Source organism: Pteropus alecto, unplaced genomic scaffold (genome assembly GCF_000325575.1).
Source record: "Pteropus alecto unplaced genomic scaffold, ASM32557v1 scaffold155, whole genome shotgun sequence".
NCBI classification, from domain to species: domain Eukaryota; kingdom Metazoa; phylum Chordata; class Mammalia; order Chiroptera; family Pteropodidae; genus Pteropus; species Pteropus alecto.
This window is the reverse complement of record NW_006438113.1, coordinates 2474588-2495142: the sequence shown is the minus strand read 5'-3', so window position 1 is coordinate 2495142 and position 20555 is coordinate 2474588. Positions and strand designations below refer to the sequence as shown.

Here is a 20555-nt window from a genome sequence, read left to right as displayed (position 1 = left end):
GATTTATGAAGTACGTGTCCAGTGGCACAGTCCTGAGAGGGATTCAGCTGCAGGCCAAATTTAGCCCAAGCCTCTGCCTCTCTGGGGTCACCCGTTAAGATTCAGCAAGCAATCCACAGATGCTGTGCTTATAGTTGCCTCAAAAGGCCACACCAGAAACCGAGGCCAGCTGGCTCCAGTGTGAGTCTAGGAGCTGCTCAGCAAGGAGCACCTGACTCACTGAGGATATACCTGGATATTGCTTAGGTGGGGCCATAAGTTGGGGTTGGCGGGGTTTCAGGGAATCCTCTGGGTGGAGCGACCTCTGTTATCTAGTTTGATGAGGTCTCGGCTATGGTGGCTCTGTGTCGAGGGCACTGTGAAGTGGGAGGGCACAACAGGGAACAGTGGATACTGCCAGCACTTCTATACAGAGCGAATCTCCCTTAGGCTCTCATTCCAGCAGTGTCTCCCTGTCTGTTCCTGGTGCCCCCTTCATGCAGCCAAATCAGCACTGGTGCTCGGAGCAAGCAGGTCTGTCACCAAGAAAATCTGCTCGTGGACCTGGCCTCTTTAAGAGACATCTGCCACCGTTGCCACAGCCTTCATCTCACTCGAGACTGGGCAGCCCAGCGTCCTTGCTCCGTCCTACCTTCTACAGTTGCAGAGTTATTCTTGGACTTCTCCCTAGGGCTTGTTCATATAGATCCCAGGTGATTTTTCCTTGCTGCTGCTCCTTGTTTCCTTCACAACTTTGATTTGATTGCCAGAGGGATGCACAGAACCTCTATCAATGTATGCCATTTTTATTTCCTGTTCTGTTTTTCAATTTTATTGACCTTTTCAAAGAACCAAATTTTGTTTCCTTAATTACCTTTATTTTTCTGTGTTCAATTTCAATAGTTTTCACTCTATTTATTTCTGCTTACTTTTGGTTGGTTATTTTCCAAGTTTCTTAAGGTGGAAATTTAGCTTAATGATTTGAGATTTTTTTTCTATCTTCTTTCTGTTGCTGATTTCTAATTTGATTCCATTGTGGTCAGAAAATACATTCTGTATTCAATTCTTTAAGTTTGTTGTGGTTTGTTTTATGACCTAGACCATGATCTGTTTTGGTAACTGTACTGTGGACTCTTGAAAAGAATCTGTATTTTGCTGTTCTTGGTTGGAGTATTTTATAAATATTGATGAGATTCTGATTGTTGATGCTGTCCTTGAGCTCTTCTTAATCATTGATGATTTTGTCTAATTTTCTTAGATGTTGAGAGAAGGGTATTGGAATCTCCAGCTGTAATTGTGGATTTGGCTGTTCTCCTTTTAGTTATGTCAGTTTTGCTTCATGTGTAGTTCTGTAGTTTGGTACATATACATTTAGGATTGCTATCTCTGCTTGGTATATTGACCCTTTTATTATTTTAAAAGGTCCCTTTTTATACCTGGTAATTTGCTCTGAATTCTTTACCTGATAGTGGCATGGCTACTCTTACTTTCTTTTGATTTATTTGCATCGTATATGTTTTCCCTGTTTAACTTAAAATATCTATCAAGTGAATTTCACGCACCATGCATATAATTGGATCTTGATTTTTTTAATCCACTCTGTCAATTGGTATCTAGACAGCCTTTATATTTAATGTAATTGTTGATATATTGGGGCTTAAGTCTACCACTCTATTTATTTTTGTTTCTTCTCTTCTTTGTTTCTATTTTTTTTTTCTTTTTTGCTGTCTGTATGTTACTTATATGTCTTTTAGAATTTCATTTTGATTTACATAGAGTATTTTGAGTGCATCTTTTTTTATGGAAATGTTATGGTTGCTTTAGATATTATGTATTGGCAAATGTTCAGAAATAACAGAAGTAAAACCAGCGAATCACCAAAATAGTAATTAGTCAAAGTTTATTGTGAAAACACCAAAAAGACAGTTCCAAAATTGGGACTATTCAACCCAAAACATGGATTGAGACTCAAGGGTATATTGTTATAAAGCAGCTCAACCTTGGGAAACAGTTCAGGTTTTACTTATGATTTCCAAAGGCATAAATAAGAAATGAACCCATGTCAAGCTAGTCTTGCAAAATAAGCTAAATCTAAATTAAGCTTTGTTTATATCATTAAACTGGTTTTGTCTACTTAGAGAATTTTTAAGGCTAGTTCCATTTTTTTTATCTTACCAATATATATAAATTTATGTAGTCTATTAAGTATAGAAATCTTACTTCCCTTTAAGTCCTTTCTTTTTCTCCGTTTATAGATGTCTTAAATATTTCCTATACATATTTTAACATAGAGCCAGGTGAGGGTGGAATCTTAGGCTTCTCAGTTGGTCTTTTCTGATGTGAACGTGGCCGGGGATGCAGTTTTTCATATGGCGTTTAGCAAATTATTGTGTACAAATTTTGTGTATTACTCTGCTGCCTCTTTCCTGGTAACACCTTTGGCAGATTGCAGGTTTTACTTGAGACCTGTTTTACTTTTATTTTTGTCTGCGCCTATTGGCAATTCTGGGTTCAGGCTTCACTGTCACCTAGTCCAGGATGTATTAGGCAAAAAGAAAACCCAGGAATTCTCTACTATGTTTTTCCTCAAATTTCAAGGTCCATAGCTGGTCTGTCTTCTTAGCTCCACCTTTTAGAGTCTTATGTTTGTTTTATATGTAATATCCAGGATTTTTTGCTGTACTTTGCAGGAGAAAAAGAGAAAAGTGTATCTATTCCATCTTATACTGGTACTGGCAGTCCCACTTTTATTAAATTTAACATTATTAAATTCATAGTATGTTGTTTCTACTCTGTGTAAGTCACTTAGCAAGAAGCTATAGTGGACATGAAGAAAAGTAAAGAGCCTATTATTCTAAGAGTGGTTATATTTAATACAGAAATAAGAAAATATTCAAATCAGCATAATGAACAGAGGAAGAAAAATTCCCTGAGACAAGTATCCACCAAGAGATGTGGATACTTATAAACAAGAGTGTTAATTTAGGTAGGATCAGTAAAAGCTTTTAGGAAATGGGTTTGAAGTTAGGAAAGTAGAAAGAGGCATTTTAAGTGGCAGAAATAAAATGAATAACATTCTTTGCCTTTATAGGGATAAACTCAAAACTATTTAATCAGCTTAATCAATGGGTGCCCCCTTGGCAGCAGCAGGCAAAGCTCTAATGTATTTATTTCACAAGGTTGTCTTTCTCTGTTTCTCATGATCAGGCCTATCTCGGAGATCATGATTTATTGGTCTTGGGGGAGTGAAGATGGGTATCATTGTTTTTTTTAAGATTCTTAGGTGCTTACAATATGTATCCAGGCCTAGATAAACACAGTAACTTAATTCAGTTTAAATCAGTAAACAGTTATTCAGAGTTGGCTGTGTGCTGGGGACTGGTAGGCAGAGAAGGTGGGACATTTAACATCTTTTAAAACTCCTGCCGGGTTCTAGGTATTATGACAGAACTTTTACTTAAATTATTTCAAAGACCTAACAATTTATTAGGAAGGGCAATTTAATACAAAATCGATTTTTTTAAACGCCATATAGTTATAAAATTAAAGGATAACAGTGACTCTAGATGAGTGGGAATAAGGACAGATATGCAATAAACTGAATTATAAGAACTAAAATTAAGAAGTTTCTTAGAGACAAACCATTCTGTTTTAATCCAGTCAGGCAACTATAACAGAATAACATAGAGTGGGTGGTTTATAAACAATAAAATTTATTTTTCACAGTTCTGGAGGCTGGGAAGTCGAAGATTAAGATGCCAGCAGATTCAGGGTCTGGTGAGGGCCAACTTCCTGGTTCATAGACCAGCAGGCTTCTCACAGGAAGCTCTCTGAGATTTCTAAGAGCACTAAATTCCATTCATGAGCACTCCACGCTTATGACCTTGTCTCTTCTTTAAAGGCTCCACCTTTAAACCATCACACAGGGAAATAGGTTTCAACATATGAAATTTTAGAGGGACGTAGATATTCAGCCTGTAGCACATTCCAACCCTCCATCTTACAGATGAAGAAACTGAGGCTCACAGAAGATCAGTGGCTTTCTCAAAGCTACAAGGCTTATGGAAGATCCAAGGAAAAACAGTTCCCCTGACTCCCAGTGAGTACTATTTCCACAGATCTCCAGAGAGAACTTATTTCTTTGAGAAGGAATCTCTGACTGCTGGTTTACCTTACAAAATCCCTATCTGAAAGTTTCTTTACTCAGTGCAATGAGTAGAAATTTGGCCCTGGTAAAACTAATAGGGAAGGAAGTTTATAGTCCTTCTTGGTTGAGGATTTATTTTGTGTAAAGCTTTTGAACCAAAACGTTTCTGAAATAGCAAATGGAGTTTGCTATGGAGAGTACCTGAATCATCACCCATTAAATTTTTCCAAGCTATTTTCTGAAGCATCTATGGCTAAATTAGTGGAGAAAGTGTAGTAATTTCAAAAGATAGGATCTTTATTTACTAGGTTATTCTAAAGGTCATTAATTCTATTTAGTTTCTCATAACTGTGTTTTCCCTTCATCAACATAGAAAATGGATTTTTTGTTTTTGTTTTATAGTGAGCAATGTAGGATTACTCTTGAAGTATCTGATTATACTGAACTGAGCCAAGAAATGTTGTTGATACAGAGGTGGCAGGCAGTTTATTTGGATGTTCATGAAATCTGTAAACACCAACAAACTACATTAGTAATATTCTAATACATCATTTCTCTGTCAGGTTAACTGGTCTGAAAAATTATGCATACTTTTGTAGAATAAACTGGGTATGATGATTTACAGGCTCATTTTCTTTGGTGATAGTGAGTGTTTCAAGTTTTATTTGTGGGTATGTTTCAGTCACTGTGAAGAGGCTAAGAATAGAGAGACGTGATACCCAATCTGGTTATATTTGTGTGAAACTGAACAAATACTTTCTTGAAGACCCAGTTTTATCTGGAAAGTGAAGACATTGAAGTAAATGACATACCAGATATATTTTAATTCTGATAATCTGTTATTAAAATAAAACTGGGAGTGGGGAATGGGTAGGTAGACGGGGTAAAGGGGATCAAATATGTGGTGACAAAGAAATCTAACTATGGGAGGTGAGCATACAGTGTGTGTGTATGTGTGTGTATACACTTACTGTAAAATGTACAGCTGAAACTTACAATAAAAATATATAAATAAATGGATTTTAAAAAATAATAATAAAATAAAATAAGTAAAACTAAGAAGCCACTAGTTATTCAAATTAAAAAGCATGCATGTGTAACTTGTGGCCTATATGTCACATTCTTGTTATAGTACTCATTCTCAACAATATCCTAAATATTTTTAATGCTGTGTTGGTTCTCCTGTCTTCAGCTAATGTTTTTTATGTTACTATTCTGAAAACCTGTGATTTAAAAAGAAATAGAAATTTTGTATGGTAATTTTTTATTGCCTGATTTATAATTGATGCAGTGTCTGTGTGTTTAATACCTGAAATCTCTCTTCCCTTTTATATGCTTTTATTTTTTGCAAAAGACTGGAATCTGCTACTTTAAAAAAGAGATTTGTAATGACAAATATATACCAGAAAGAATACTTCGTTTCTTATGTATTAACTACAAATATTACAGGAAAAATTTTTTTTTCTTAAAATATATGAAAAATAAATGACGTTTAGAATTATGTTGTATTTTTTTAGTAATTTGAGCTGCCTATATTTTAAAAAATGAAATCTGTCTTCTCATTAACACTATTGTTATATTATTATTTTTTTTTAAAGTGTGACTTTGGTTTCTCTATTTTTCGGTTCCCTTTTTTATTATACCTCCCTACCCCCATCTCTCTCTACACAGGGTGGGTATTCTGCTCCCTCCTTCTCTCCTTGGCAGGGCTCCTTCCAGGGGATCCCACGGACTGTCCCGCCGCACCGCAGACAGAGTGAGTCTGTGCCTCTCACTCCTATCCTGCTCTGGCTTCCCCTTCCTGGTATTTCTCTGCTGCATGATCTGTCCCTCCTCAGCACCTCCTCCCCTTTGAGAGTGATCTGTAGGCATGTGCTAAAGGAGCACTCCCTGGGCTCTCCTCTCAATTAACACTTCCTTTGACTGCATGTAAATAGACTTTCACTTAGAGCCTTAAGAAAACTCTCTGAACTTAATTTCATTCTAAAGCTGTTAAACCTATTACCAGTGACCTTTGATCTACTGACATGCATCTGTCTTTAATGCATTTTCTTTTCCCATGACTTGAGATATGTGAATAAAGATCTAGTTATGTAAAAGATACACGTACTATCAGCAGTGGTATAATGGACAGATGCATACTGTTTATGGAACCATTGCACATTTCTTTAAATATTTCCTAATTAAAAGGCTTTGATTACATTTCATTGTCTTCTAGAAGAAAAATCTTTTAAATCATGTTTCAAAGGTGTTTTTTAACAACTAATATGTCCCTAGTAATTTATCAGCTGCTATACAAGTACAGAAGAATGGCTTTTGAATATGCATGGTTTACTAACATTTCTAATGATTTAGTAATCGTTTGACTTTCAAAAAACTTTGATTACATTAAATTTGCTTTCGAAACATTATTATTTTATATTATGTACTTAAGTACATATGGTAAGTTGGTTATATTTTATCTTTTTTGAAAAGTCACCCAAAAAAGCTACTTTGAGAAAAAGATGTAAATATTGTCAGAGTCACTTTCATGCCTTCTCCATGATTTGTGATTCATATCTCTTGTTTTCACAAATTATCCTTAATTATGTGAAGTATCAAAGGTCCAAAGTGAGAAATTTTAAGCAGTTAAAATTAAGAAATGTGATTTATTCAAATAAAAATTTATATTTTGAGTTAATCAAAATTATTAGATACAAATGTAAATTTGAGACAGGGTTTGAAATTTATGTTTTGCCTATTATGCCTCTCCCTTTTGTACTGTTTGTTTTAAAGAAAAATAGAACAGAGAGTTTATATAGGCTTTTTTATCAAGTTATTTAGTAGCAAATTAATTTGTTTAGTGGAAGCAGTGAGAAATTTCTTCTCTTCCATTTCCTTTTCTAGCCCCTACAACCTCTGTATACCCTCCTTTTTTTACTTCTCTCGTCTTCAATAGGTTGATTTCTTTTCTCCTCTATTTAAAGATTCCTAGTGTATAAGATATCACACTAAGTTGCTAGTGAACTAATCTGAATTTCAAGTGTGGTTATAATAAATGATAATGTATTTTAGTCTTGTACCCAGTAAACAGCATGGTTTGACAGACTTACCTCAGATTAACACACCTACTTTGAATTTACTGAAACCCACTTTTAGCCCTTGTTCTTTACTTCCAGCATTTTTCTCCCCCATTCTCCTTCCCCTCAGCTAGCTGTAATGTGGGATTGAAGTTTAAGGTTAACTATTCTGTATTGCAAATAGTTTTAGATTTATTTTTAAAACAGGTTTCTCAGAAACATTCATTCCATTCGTTTCTTATTTGTATAGCTTTAGAATTTTCTTGTCCCTCCATTGAGTCATTGGCTCTCCATTTTCAGATACTTCTTCCTTCTTTCTTCTTGGATTCAGAGCTGTGTTTTTCATTTCCAACTATAAAACAGCACTGCCTTGCAACATGACTATCAAGATCTGTCTTTCTAGCTTTTCTAGATCAAACCTCCTTTCTCAACATCTCCAAGTTAGTAAAGAAAGTTTTGAATGTGTTAGCCACCTTGAAGATAAATACATTGGAGTCTTCCCGGCTATGTTCTCATGGCTTATGCAGCTAAGAAAACTGGCCCTGTTTGTGGAAGGTGATGACTAGAAGACTTTTTCAAAGCTTTTTAACAGCTCTTTGAGTTTGAAAGGTTCCTTTAGAAGAGAAATATGTTCTAAACTACTACATTATTTTGGATTTACCGAGAATAGCTGAAGAAGTTTACCAATAAAATCATCATCATTATTATTATTTAGTGATATAGAGAAAGAGTAGGGTATGGAATTACAAGAGTAAATCCAGCAGTTTTGAAAACTAAACATAGTCAGTGAAATAATATTTGTCTCCATGTTTAGTTAGTATGTGATTCCTGGTGCTGATTTTTGGAGAGTTTAAGTCTGTAAGTGATGGTAGTTGTTTGAGAGAGTTCTCCTATAATATAATATGTTTCATTAATATTTTCTTTCTGATGCCTTCTTAAACATCAACTTTTTTCCCTAAATGTAGAAGACGAGTCGGCTTGGCCATTAGTCTTCAGTAAGGCAATTTGTTATTGGCTTTTTATTATTATTATTATTCTATTAAAAAGATAGCCTGTTCTAAATATGTAGAGAATGAAATAATTAATGTTTACATGGAATATTTAGCTCTGGTCACCCCAGAAGCTGCATTGGCCAAGGATGCTCTTACTGAATTTAAGAATAACCCTAGAAAAATAGACGTAAGTGGAAAATCCTAGTCCTTAAGTATTTTTTTTCTTTCTCAGGACATTTTGACTTAAATTTCTTTTCTTGAGTGTATCACTCATCAAAACTTGAGGATGCTTGTCTTCCGATTTCAAATTAAAATTTTCTCTGGGTTAGCAGAAAATATCTACATGTGGACATAACAAGGATCTTTCTGTCATGAGTAGGCACTTCAGCTTTAGTCCAAACTGACTTAACTGGAATTGGTTTAGTCTTTCTAAATTCTAATTGTGTAAAATTAGAAATGATAACTTTTCTCATAGTAGAAAAATTTAATAAAAATAATTACTTTTTCAAGTGAAAAGCCTTAATGGTAATCTCAAATAACATTTCTTGCTAGAACATATGCTTCTACGAATACTTGACTTTTCAAAAGATATATTTTGAAATATACTGATTTATTTTGCTAAAATGACTTTAAACTTTTGCTCTTTAACACCTTGATTGAAAGAATTTAGAAATCTTATCAACCTTTACCTTCCTGTGCAATAACTTACATGGGAAGAAGAAAATTGTTTTGAAACACCAAAAATAATAGCCATTTATCTTAAGAGCCCAGCAATTTTTTGATGTAGTGTTGCCTGATTTCTAAGTTTATATTATGATAACTAATTGTATTCACTAGAATTACAGTAAGAATGATGATTATATTATCTTATATCCATCCTCCTCTTAAAACTTTCAGATGATGTGTCACAAATTTTTTTGATAAGTAATACTTTTAAATTCATTTTACATTACAACGGAGTATGTATTTACTGAATGAAATGTTTACAGCTATCCTTGCAGCAAAAATATTTACAACTATGTTTACAGCCCAACACATTTATTTATATATTTAAAATTCAGATAAAATATTCATAAAACAGTACTTTCTCTTAGGATGTATAATACTCTCATATTTGCTTCTCAACTTTTTTTTCACATTATATCATTATGTGAATATTTTTCGTATAGTAAATATTTCTTGAAAATATCATTTTAATGGCTTCACAATATTACATTTTGTGGATATTTTCTAATTTATTTAATCTTGCTGTTGTTGGACATTGATATTGTTTCAATTTCTGCCTATTAAATAGAGATATTATTGCAGTTCAGGTCATTCTTGTACATAGCTTAGTGTCAACATCTCTCTTTACTTAAGTAGATTCCTAGAAGGATGTTACTTAATTAAAGGGTGTGCACTTTCTAGAGACACTTGATGTGTATTGTTGAACTGTCAAACATGCTCATAAGGTATCCATTAAAGTGGCTCAATCTGGCTCCACCAAGTGACTGTAATTAATTTTATATATAAGGAGCACATTTGCTTCAGTGTTTTAATGAGAAATTAGCTCTGGGAGTGACTTTTCATAAAAGTAAAATAATTTTCAGCGAGATGGAATCTAGGATAACTCAGTAAAAACTGAACAAAATTTAGTAAGCCATCTTTTTTGAAGTGTGGTTAATATAGAATATGGTACTGTGTCCATTTTTACAGCTAATTCAAGTACCGTTTGGTCAAATGACTAGAAATGCACATAAAAATCATGGTCCAGTAAGCTATCCTATAAACCTAGACATGAGTTAGTTTCTCTCTCAACACCTTACAATTATGAGAAACACTCCAGTTACTGTCTTCTGTATAAGCCTTTTATAAAAACCTGCTCTGCAGATAGTGGGATTCTTTGGTCAGCTGTATTTGTTGCTATACCTAGTGCCTGCAGTATCCTACTCTGCATAAATACACCATGTATATTGTCATACCAGTGGAAATGTCTAGTATGCTATTAGTTTTGTTTTCTGAACTACTCTATATCTCAGAGGTAGATGCCGATGGGTTCTGTGTCTTAGAGATATATAGACCCAAGAAAATTAAGCATCTCATACTGATTATGCCTATGTAGTAAATGCTTACTTAAGCCACAGTTACCCACTGTGATAGTTAGTAAAAGCAGTTAATGATCACTTTAGAAGAGCCATCGAACTCCTTATTTCAGACTTCGTTTATTTATAATTTATATTTATCAGGTATCTTTTCTAAGTTCTCTGAGATCAAGAGGCACCATTCTGAGATATAGGGAAATAAGAGCATTCCTGGTTCCCAAGAAACATTAGAAGCTGTGATTGGGTTCATGTGAATTATAGAGCAGAATTTGTTTAATCTACAGTAAGTAGTTCCCCCTCATCTTCAGGAATACTTTCCAAGACCCCCAGTGGATGCCTGAAACCACGGATAGCACCAAACCCTATGTATACTGTTTTTCTTCCTTTCAGCTTAAGGAGGAAGCACTTTATGGCTTCTCTTTGGCATATCCGCATTGCCAGCATCACGACTCTTGTGCTTTGGGGCCATTATTAAGTAAATTAAGGGTTACTTGAACACAAGCACTATGGTACCATGACAGTCGATCTGATAACCAATACTAAGTGACTACCTAGCAGGTAGCATATAAAGCATTGATATGCTGGACAAAGAGATAATTCATGTCCTGAGTAGTATGGAGCAAGATGGCACAAGATTTCAACATGCTACTTACAACAGCACACAATTTAAAACTTATGAATTATTTATTTCTGGAATTTTTCATTTCATATTTTCAGACCATGGTTGATTGCAGGTAACTGAGACCACAGGTAACTGAAACTATGGAAAGCGAAACTGCGGATAAGGCAGGGGGACCACTGTTGTTATGCTAGGGCTCCAGTTATGTCTTCCATGTCTACAATGATGTATGGAGGCTCACTTAAAATTTAGAACATAATATTTAAGAGGTACATGAAGATCAGATTATACTTTTATTGCTCTTTAATGCAGCAACAGTCATAAACATAAACTGACAAATATTGAGTTGTATTGAAAATGTGGAAGACTGAAATTATTAAAAATAATTTCTACTTCCTTCTTAAGGGATTACATTTAGCTAAACGTTGTTATATCTTTGGAGTATGAATATTAAATTGTGCCAAAATTTTTCTGCAATTAATTTGGTAAAATTCTTCAAGTGATTCCTTTTAAGTGGGAGAAGTTTTACAGATACAGTTCTATGGATATGAATATTTGTATTAATTTGCAAGAAAGTATAACACTTTATCAAGAAAGTATAAATCTATTAAAATATGTTTTCATAAATAATGATGCCTAGAAAAACACAACAAAAGCCAAGCAGATACTGTTGGCTGCTACCCAGTCATGGCAATTCCTTGGTGTTGTGTGTAGTCTCTGACACCATTGTCCTGTCTTTTTCTTGTCTCTGCTCTCCCATTATGCCATTGGCAAGGAGTTGAGAAGTTAGTCCATTACTTCTCTGACAAAGCGTGGTACAGTACAATTTCACATTTTTTCCTACCACCTTCCTCAGTCACTTTTTTGTTTTTTGTTTTAGTTTGCATGATGCATGTCAGAGCCTGCATGAAATTACAGGCATGTTACAGATGGTGCGTGCCATTACCACCTTTCTTTTAACCTTTAAAATGTATTTAATAATAACACCAAAAAAACAATTTTAGGTAATTCCTGTTTCTGTTGTGCAGTAGCATTATTATACTTGAGAATATTTACTGCTTTCTACCTTACACACTTTGACATATTTTACTCCCTCAGAACTTGATGTTTCTAGCAGCCATTGTATTGTTGGTGATTCTAGAACAAGAATGTTTACAGAAACTGGTAGAAGTATTTTTTCTTATGGTAATGCTAGAAATCTTTGAAGTGGTATGCAATGGTGAAGGTGAAGTTTTTCTTAGTGATGAATGCTAATTTGCCTTTTCTTATGTTCAGTGTATTTCTTCAAGTAGGTCACTTGGAACCATTTTTTCCCCACATAGTGGTTCGAGTTTGGTGTCTGAGAGTTATGCTGTGTAGGATAGGTAGATCAGCTAAGAAGGAAATAGGGCATTATCCTGGAAAGATGGTACCTGTATGTTGGTACTGGATATGCTATTGAGTTTTTAAAATAATCATCTAGCTATATTGCATATTCTGAAAGTCTACGAACTCCTTAGAATTACCCAAATAGCACAGAATAATAAAGTGTTTAGCACTGCATTTAAAATTCTCTGTTGGTTCAAATTTTGGCTTTGCCATTTGCTAAAGTGTGTGAATTTGGACATGTTACTTAAGTTCATTTAACCTCAACTTACTCATTTACTAAAAGAAGACATTACCTTTCGCCTAGGGTCTTGTGATAGTTAGAGATCATACATGCAAACTTAGAGTTTGGCTGTCTGCCTTTGGAAAGAAGGGAAACCCTCTTCTCTCAGAGCCCAGAGTATAACATTTCTCAAGTATTCGTAGTGTATCAGGCATACTAAGCACTTTGTATGCATGTTATTATTATTTATAATAATTTGATTAGGTATAGATACTGCTATTATCCTCATTTTATAAATTATGAAATTTCATTTCATAGTAGTAAGATAATTCACCCGGTATCTCACCAATAATAAGTGATAGACCTAGGACTCAAACTCAAATCAATCCGACTCCACTTTGAGAGAATTGTACAGCTTACTCCTTCATATGGCTATATGAAGTTGTACTAGCTCCTTCATATAGCCATATGTAAATTTTTAATAAACTTTAAAGTTCCTTGCATGGTCTAGCTCTGGTTTATCTCTAGAAGAACACTTAAGGAGTCTTCTGTGTCACATCAGATATGCCTGCTATGGATTTAAAACATTTAGATGTGACTGACATTATTGAAATATGTACTTGGAGCCTAGAAACCTCTTATTCTTTAGTAACTAATATATTATTATACTGCTATGGAACTTGCCTTTCTTTTTTTAAGACCTAGTTACAAAAAGACCATAATTTAAATTCATCATTTTTATAATTTTTAATAATCATAGCTAGTATTTATTGAGCAATTTTGATATGCTAGGAGATCTTCTACTAAGTATTTACATGTATAATGTAAAATATATTTAATTATTAGAATCAGAAATGGAAAATAGCTCAATGCTTGTTAAAACAGTTTTCACAGCTCATTTTATCCAGAAATGTCTACTCTCCAAGTAAAAAGAATATGTGGCTTTGTTGATAGGCCATTATGAGAGATGCTCTATCTTTCTAAACATGAATCATTAAGCTAACCCCAAACTTATTTAGAGAAAGAATTTTTTTCTATTATAAGATTTTTTTCATTAGTGTTTTTTTATACTTGTTTTTATTTGACTATTAGTACTGCATCATTGACCTAATAGTAAAGTATCATTTTGATAATTTATTACCAAAGAAGCAATTTTGGAATATACCACTCACTAATATTCATTTATTTATCTAGCAACATATATATATATACATATATATATATATATATATTGCAGACATGTTACAGATAGTGCCATTTCCATCTTTCTTTTAACCTTTAAAATGTATTTAATAATAATACCAAGAAAAAAATATATAAAATTGCTACTACGTACCAAATACTGGACATACCATCTTCAACAGTGAAAAATGAATAAAGCGTGGTACACGCCTGTAAGGAGCCGTAGTCACTGTTATCTTTGTAAGCAGCCTAAAGTAATCACTGAAGATGCCTATGAATTGCTGGCACTCTTTACCTTGACACTTATAACTATTGCATCTGAGAATTCTCAGAATAGTGTGCTGAAGTATATATATCTAACTAAAGTAAGACTTGAAGTTACTTATTCCAGTTAGAAGTACTTGACTCCTTATGTCTGGGGATGGGTCCACATTTTAAAGCTTTAGTAACAAATCCTTCTACAAGTTGCAAGGATGGAATAGTACTAAAGTTCTACTTATTTGTGACTATTAGCGTTTCCTGAAGCCCCCTCAGTAGTGGGGGCATGGATTCCTTTTGCCCTGAGTCTTATGGGCAGCCGAGGCTATGAAATAAATGGGCAACTTCCCCAGAGGCCTTTAATTAATTAATTAATTAATTTTGATACACAGCAGTTCCTCATCTTGCATCTCCAAAGCCAGAAACATGGAATTCATCTTAAATTCCTCCCAAACAACCTTTGCGTGTCCCAACTTCAAAATTTCTTTCAATTATTTCTAGTTTTTCTTTTAGTTATCCTAATTGTAGACCCCCATGATTTATCGCCTGGGCTGTTAGCAGTAGCATATTACCTGACTATTCAGTTTACAATGTCATCCCCTCCCCTTACATTCGTCACTGATTCCACTAGAGTGACATTCTAAAATACACATCAGATCTTAATGATTCTGCTGCTTAAAATTCATCAGTGTCTCTCATTATCTGCAGCATAAGTCAGACCTGTTTAGTCTGACGTGAGTTCCTTTATAGGCTGGCCATTGCCTACGCTTTTCACCAGCACTGTGCTCTCCAAATTCAGTCTAACAAATTGAAGTTACTAGAACATACCGTGTTCTTTTTTTTTTTTTTTTGGCCTCCGTGCTCTGTACTGGTCCCCTAAATTGAGTGTTTTACCTTTTTGTCTTGACAAACTCCTACTCATCTTCAGATGTTTGTGATTCTCGGATGCCCTCTGCAACCTCTATCTAATTTGGCATATGTTTTCTTTTTATTCCCCTCTGTTGTTTATGCTTGAGACATGGTCTCATCATTTGTTTATCTATCTCTCACTAGACCTCTCAATCACAGGAATACCATATTATCTTATACCTAGTGCAGTGCGTGATACGTCATAGACATTTGTAAAAATGTGTAAATGGTCTTTGATATTCCTTCCTATTGTTCTTATCCATGAGAACATGGGTTCTTTCTTTTTATATGTAGAATGTATTCTAAAGATGTCTGAGGGCATAGAAGCAGTAGTGAATGTGGGCAAGATGAATTATTAACATTTTGCCTTTATATTAATACAGTTGAGTGTTTAGAGTTTGGGGAAATTGTACTTCAAGCAACAAGCTATCAAAACACATCTCTGCTTTGCTTGCTGGATGTTAAGAGGCAGCTTGTTGTTCAACTTGCTAGCAGGTAATTAATGACAATCCAGTCCTTAGTGGGTAACCAATTCTACCCAATCTTTCACCTCTCAGGAGCAAGTCGATTCCTTGGTTCTTGCTCTAGTCATTTCTTTGCTCTTCTAAAGACTTTTTTCTTTACAGTAGTAGAATTTCCAAACTAGTTTTCAAATAAATAATAAAACAATACATTAACTTTAAAATAGGGAAAATATATCATACCACTAAAATAAACCTTTAGTAAAAATATAAAACATTATTCATCATTAAGAAAGCACTGATTTATTTGATGTAATTATGTGGTAGTTTAAACTTTTTAATTTTTAATAGGATTGTTCAATCTAACTCCTCAGTTAGACTCAAAATTTTATTTTTAAAAACTTGATTATTTTCTAGTTCTTTTATATTTGATGTAGAAATTCATTGCATTAATACAAGCAGCACATCTTCCAATCTACTGTGTTTCTATTTTAGTTCTCTGATAAGCAGTGGTCAGTTGAGTAATATAAGTAATCAGAACAATGCAAATGGCTAGTTTATATACAGTTCACAGTGTCCCTTTTCTGGAGGTTTGGTTACTTTAATCAGTTTATTACTTTGTCTTAATTAGAAAATCATAACTTAAGATTTGAGCTGATAGCACATATTTATACCTTTTTTTCTTACCGGCAATAAACATTTTAATAAAGTAATTTTTTAAATTGTCACTGATATTTTCAAAGGTCTTAAGTTGCTGTAAATCTTTAACATGAGACTACAATATTTTACTGTTTTTGAAGGTGAAAAGGGAAAACAAATACCCATTTAATCAGCCATTTGATGCCCTACCTTTCTTTCTCCTTGGTTGCTTTTTTTTCCTTTGGTAGATTTTGGTTTGCTTAATAGAGTCCTGCTCTATATTTTTACTAATTTTTCTAAAGTGTATGAGCACTGTGGCATGGTCATTCTTTTCCCAGGGGAGACCAAGGAGAGTCTTTTGAATTAATTATATAGTGTTTTTAGTACTTTCATTTTTGAAGGACAGATCACCCATTTCTATGGTGATTTATTGTGAAAATGCCCACCGACTTTAAAGTCTAGGACATTTAACTTGAAGTAAAAACTGAGATGGCTTATTTATTTTAAACATTCTAAAATAAGAGTTTAATGTAGTATACTCTCTGGATTAATTGTGAGTAGTCATTGTCTTTATTATTTTTTAAATAGTAAGTCAGCCCTATACCATCATGGCCAACCATTACCCCATGAGTCAGTGAATTTTGTTTTCAGTCTCTGGTAATCCTGCCATAATCTAATCCCTGATCGCTGACCCTGGTAGCTGTCGCTCAGTGCTGGTCAAGGAGATGAAGTGGCAGATGATACCATATAAATAGATTCACTCCCTTCTTTTGGAGAAATTAGATACTGTGTAAATTTGTTTATGGATTAACATAGTTTTTAAAAAGTTATTTTATTAGTAAAAAGTGATCCTTTAAAGTACATATTCCAAAACCCTTGGCCAAACTTATTGACATTTTCAGCCCATGTTATTAAATTGAAAGTGTGTGTGTGTGTGAGTGTGTGTGTGTGTGTGTGTGTGTGTGTACATTTATAGCAACCACCCCTTTATCAGGATATAACCAATAGGCTATACCCTATATAAACTCTTTGGGCCATTCAAAGATAACTTTAAGATTCGTATTTCTTTACCGAATGCACAAAAATAATGGAACGTGCGTTTCCTCTGATTTCTATGGAATATAACTACACAATGAGCTCCCGAAAAGTGTGTGCAAGGCACGTTGGTCTTAAGAACTTTGCTATATATTGTAGGCTTTTGAGCTTTAGTTCAAGTTACAGGCAATTTCAAATTTGTTTTACTGTCAGCCATCATTCAAAAGGCCGATCATTTTTAATTTTATTAAATGGATGTTCACTCTTGAGCAAGATAAATCTGTTTTCTATATATCAGCCATAACAGATCCTTAGTTGATCCCTCATACGGCAGTGAGACAGAACAAATAAGCTGTGAAGACATTTTTTTCTGAAACTGTTCAACAAGAATGTTAAAGGTAGGCTAGCATTAGCTAAATATATGGACCTATTTTTGTTTAATTAGAATTTTACATCAACTGAGAATATAATCTTTAAGTCACGTTTATCTGCTGGTAATTTTAATTCTTGATAGAGGTAATTTGACACTTTCAAATTAATACTTCCGATAGTCAAGTGTGATTAAGTGATACATAACTTTATTTAAAAAAAAAAAAAAAACCTTAAAAATTGGTAATAGTCTGAAGATCACAGTAACTATCTGAATGCTTAATGGAGATTAAACCAAAGTGCTATAGAAACTATTCTGTCAAGCTCTCATATGTAAAATTTTAAATACATTAGTAAATCAGTTAAAGAAGGTATCTTTTTTTGACAATAAATCAGTATTTTAAGATTTTTCTTTTCTCCTATTTGATTTTAGATCTTGTTGCTGTTACTGCCTGTATCATTTTTGTTTGCATTATCACTCTTGTATGTGTCTCATGAATTCACTTGAATATTGCAATTTATTTTTTAATTTAAAAGAACCCCACATATTTCTCATATTAAAAAATAATAAGCACCAATACAGCCTAATTAGAACTTATGTTAATTTTGGGCGACATTTCTAAAATAAATTGTTTCTAATGTTGTTTTTAATTTTAATAGCCTCAAGTACTACAGCCTTCCAGCAGCCTTCCCAGACCAACAGACCACGCCCAGGGAAAACTAATAAAACCCCAACCTATCGAGGCCCACAGTGAATACACAATCCAGGGCATACGTCAGGGTGTTGCACATTTGGATGAAAGCATTACACACGGATTGCAACAAGAACACAGCTGTGGTCCAGAAGACCAGCCTTTTTTGTCAAGCCCGCAATTTACTAAGGATGTGGCTAAGAGTACACCTTCAGAAGAAAACTTGAACATGACCATGGATTCTCAAGAGCCTTATCATTTGGCAAATAATCAGATTAATGACATGCAGTTTGTTATACCCACTTCTCTTCAAACACTTACCCAGTCAAGTACAGTAGACCAGGCTAAGAGAGTTGGAAGAAATCAGTCTTCACCGGAGGACTACATGTCTCAGCCCAAATCTTTGCAGCCTTTTAAGCCATCCATCTTGAATTCTTTGGTACCTCCAGTTTCTGAATCATCTCCAAGTAGAAGTCCCACTTGTAAGAACTCACCAATAATTACACCATGTAATTCAGCAAAACTTCAACTAACATCTAGTCAAACAAATCTTGCAAATAATCCAAATCCAAAAGCATCTAAGCTCCGCCCCCCTTCAGGCTCTTTCAAACAAAAACAAATAAGCACCCCCAAACTAGAGCCTCAAAACTTTCCGGCCAAGACAAGCATCCCAAGGCCACTAACAAAAAGAAAAGAAATCATGCAGAATCCAAATGGTAATTTGAATTCTGGGGATTGTTTGGCCTCTAATCGATATTCTCGTCTTCCTAAACCAAAGATACATTAAGTGCATAGCCATCACCTGCCAATTTGCTTTTTAAAAAAAACATCTGTTCTCTAATAGCTTTTCCTGCAGTTTGCTGCCATGATGGAGGTTCCATTGAAAGCTTGCAAATCTTAAAAATTAAAATGTGGAAGCTTCTACTAGTTTGGGCTCTTCCATTTTATATCCTGGTTGAAGTACATAGTATTTGAGTATATTTGTCTCAGGTAAATGCAGAAGTTTGCTTACCCATCTCAGGCCTACAGAAGGCTATAATCATGTTATCTATCCTCTGCACAGCAGAAAATTCATAATATTACACTTAGCAGGCAAGAAATGTGCTTTGCTGATTTAATCCTTTTAAGGTCTATTAATTGTGGTTCTCAGAGCCTCACCCTTTTTCACTTGCCCCTCCTGTAAATATGGTTATTATTTTAACTAAAGATTTGGTGGTAATGGAAGACAGTAGTCTGTAAGTCTATAAGCAGAGTTCTGGCCAGTGATTTATATATATAAAAGGTCTATGCAATAGCTCTGTGATGAATAAAGATCAGGCTTTTAATAGGAAGTCTGTGTAAGTTTTATTTTTCCTTGCTAGATTCAGCAAGCTATTCTCAATATTTATTTACCAAATTCCCCAGGCTAAAATGTTTCATATTATATATAAACCAATTATATGTTACTTTAACATCTTGTTTTACACACACACACACACACACACACACACACACCATTGTGTTTGTTTTTGCTACTGGATAACTTTTGGAAAGCTTGAGATACATCTTGCAACCTGTTCCTAAAGATGTATTCATTTGTAACGGATGTTGGTGCTAGAGTTTTGCTGGCAATTCAGCTTTGAACCCGGTAGGCTTATGGAACTCTGATAGCTGTTTTAAAGTTCCACAGCATATATTTTAAATTAAGTCTTTACTGTAATATGTATATTTATTGACTTTCTGCTAATATCTGTGGACTGGAATAATGGACTTGAAATGTTTGCATAAAACTTTGATGAGATATAAATATTCCATACATAAGGATTTAAAACTATTTTCTGTAGCAAAACAAGTTAAAATATTTTGAGAATAATTATAAAGATTATCTTGAGAAAGCTAGAATTCATAATAATTTTGTTTTGCTTACTTTTCCATATTTCCCTTTTATGTTGGTATATGTTTGAATGACAATGTCTTGAAAAGTAGATTTGGGAAGAAAAATAGAATTAGAAAGAGGAAATTGTGTTTTATTAAAAGATATTAGAAGATATTTCGGTGGCAACATGCTTATTTAATGTGCTAGGAAGGTAGTTGCGGAACCACCAAGGGACCAGATGTACTGACCTAATCATGCTGTGGACTACTCTTCGGGGGTGGTTCAGTAAATTTGCCCTCTTGTTCACACAAATCATGTCATCTTTAGGTTGTTCACCTGTTGTTGCCTGTATTAGAATTAGTGTCTTAAATAGATAGCCTTTTACAATGTAAATTTTTGTTGTGATTCGCTGACCAAAAATGTATCAAAAGGGATTATGGCCAAAAAGTCACTCAGATTTCTAGGGATTCCTTTTAAAAATATACATTGGTAAACTTGCCCCTTTTTAGAGAAATAACAGCAAGTACGTTAGTGGAAATTTTGAAAGAGGCATTTACTACCAATTTGATGGAGCCTTCCCTTACCATTTGAATAAACTTGCCATTCACTGGTTACAAACCATTCTTGGTTTTGATAACAGGTGAGCATCACCAATCTAGTATCGTACTCTCATTCGACAGCACTTCTGTA

The 20555-nt window shown here is 34.2% G+C and overlaps 1 protein-coding gene across 13 annotated transcripts in view; it reads left to right on the top strand.

Moving 5' to 3' along the window:
* Positions 1-19499, top strand: part of CCSER2 (coiled-coil serine rich protein 2) — a 170424-nt gene extending 150925 nt beyond the window's left edge. For 7 of the 13 annotated variants that reach the window (XM_006915455.3, XM_025049343.1, XM_015592268.2 and 4 more), the window contains one exon: positions 17979-19499. In XM_006915455.3, coding sequence (XP_006915517.1) covers positions 17979-18797 — 819 coding nt within the window. In that variant the 3' untranslated portion in view covers positions 18798-19499. Of the gene's footprint in view, positions 1-3880; positions 4415-5797; positions 5883-15197; positions 15310-17247; positions 17348-17978 lie in introns of those variants that run through there. The other 6 variants (XM_025049346.1, XM_015592276.2, XM_025049344.1 and 3 more) reach the window with 5 other exon arrangements.
* Positions 19500-20555: the final 1056 nt, after the last annotated feature.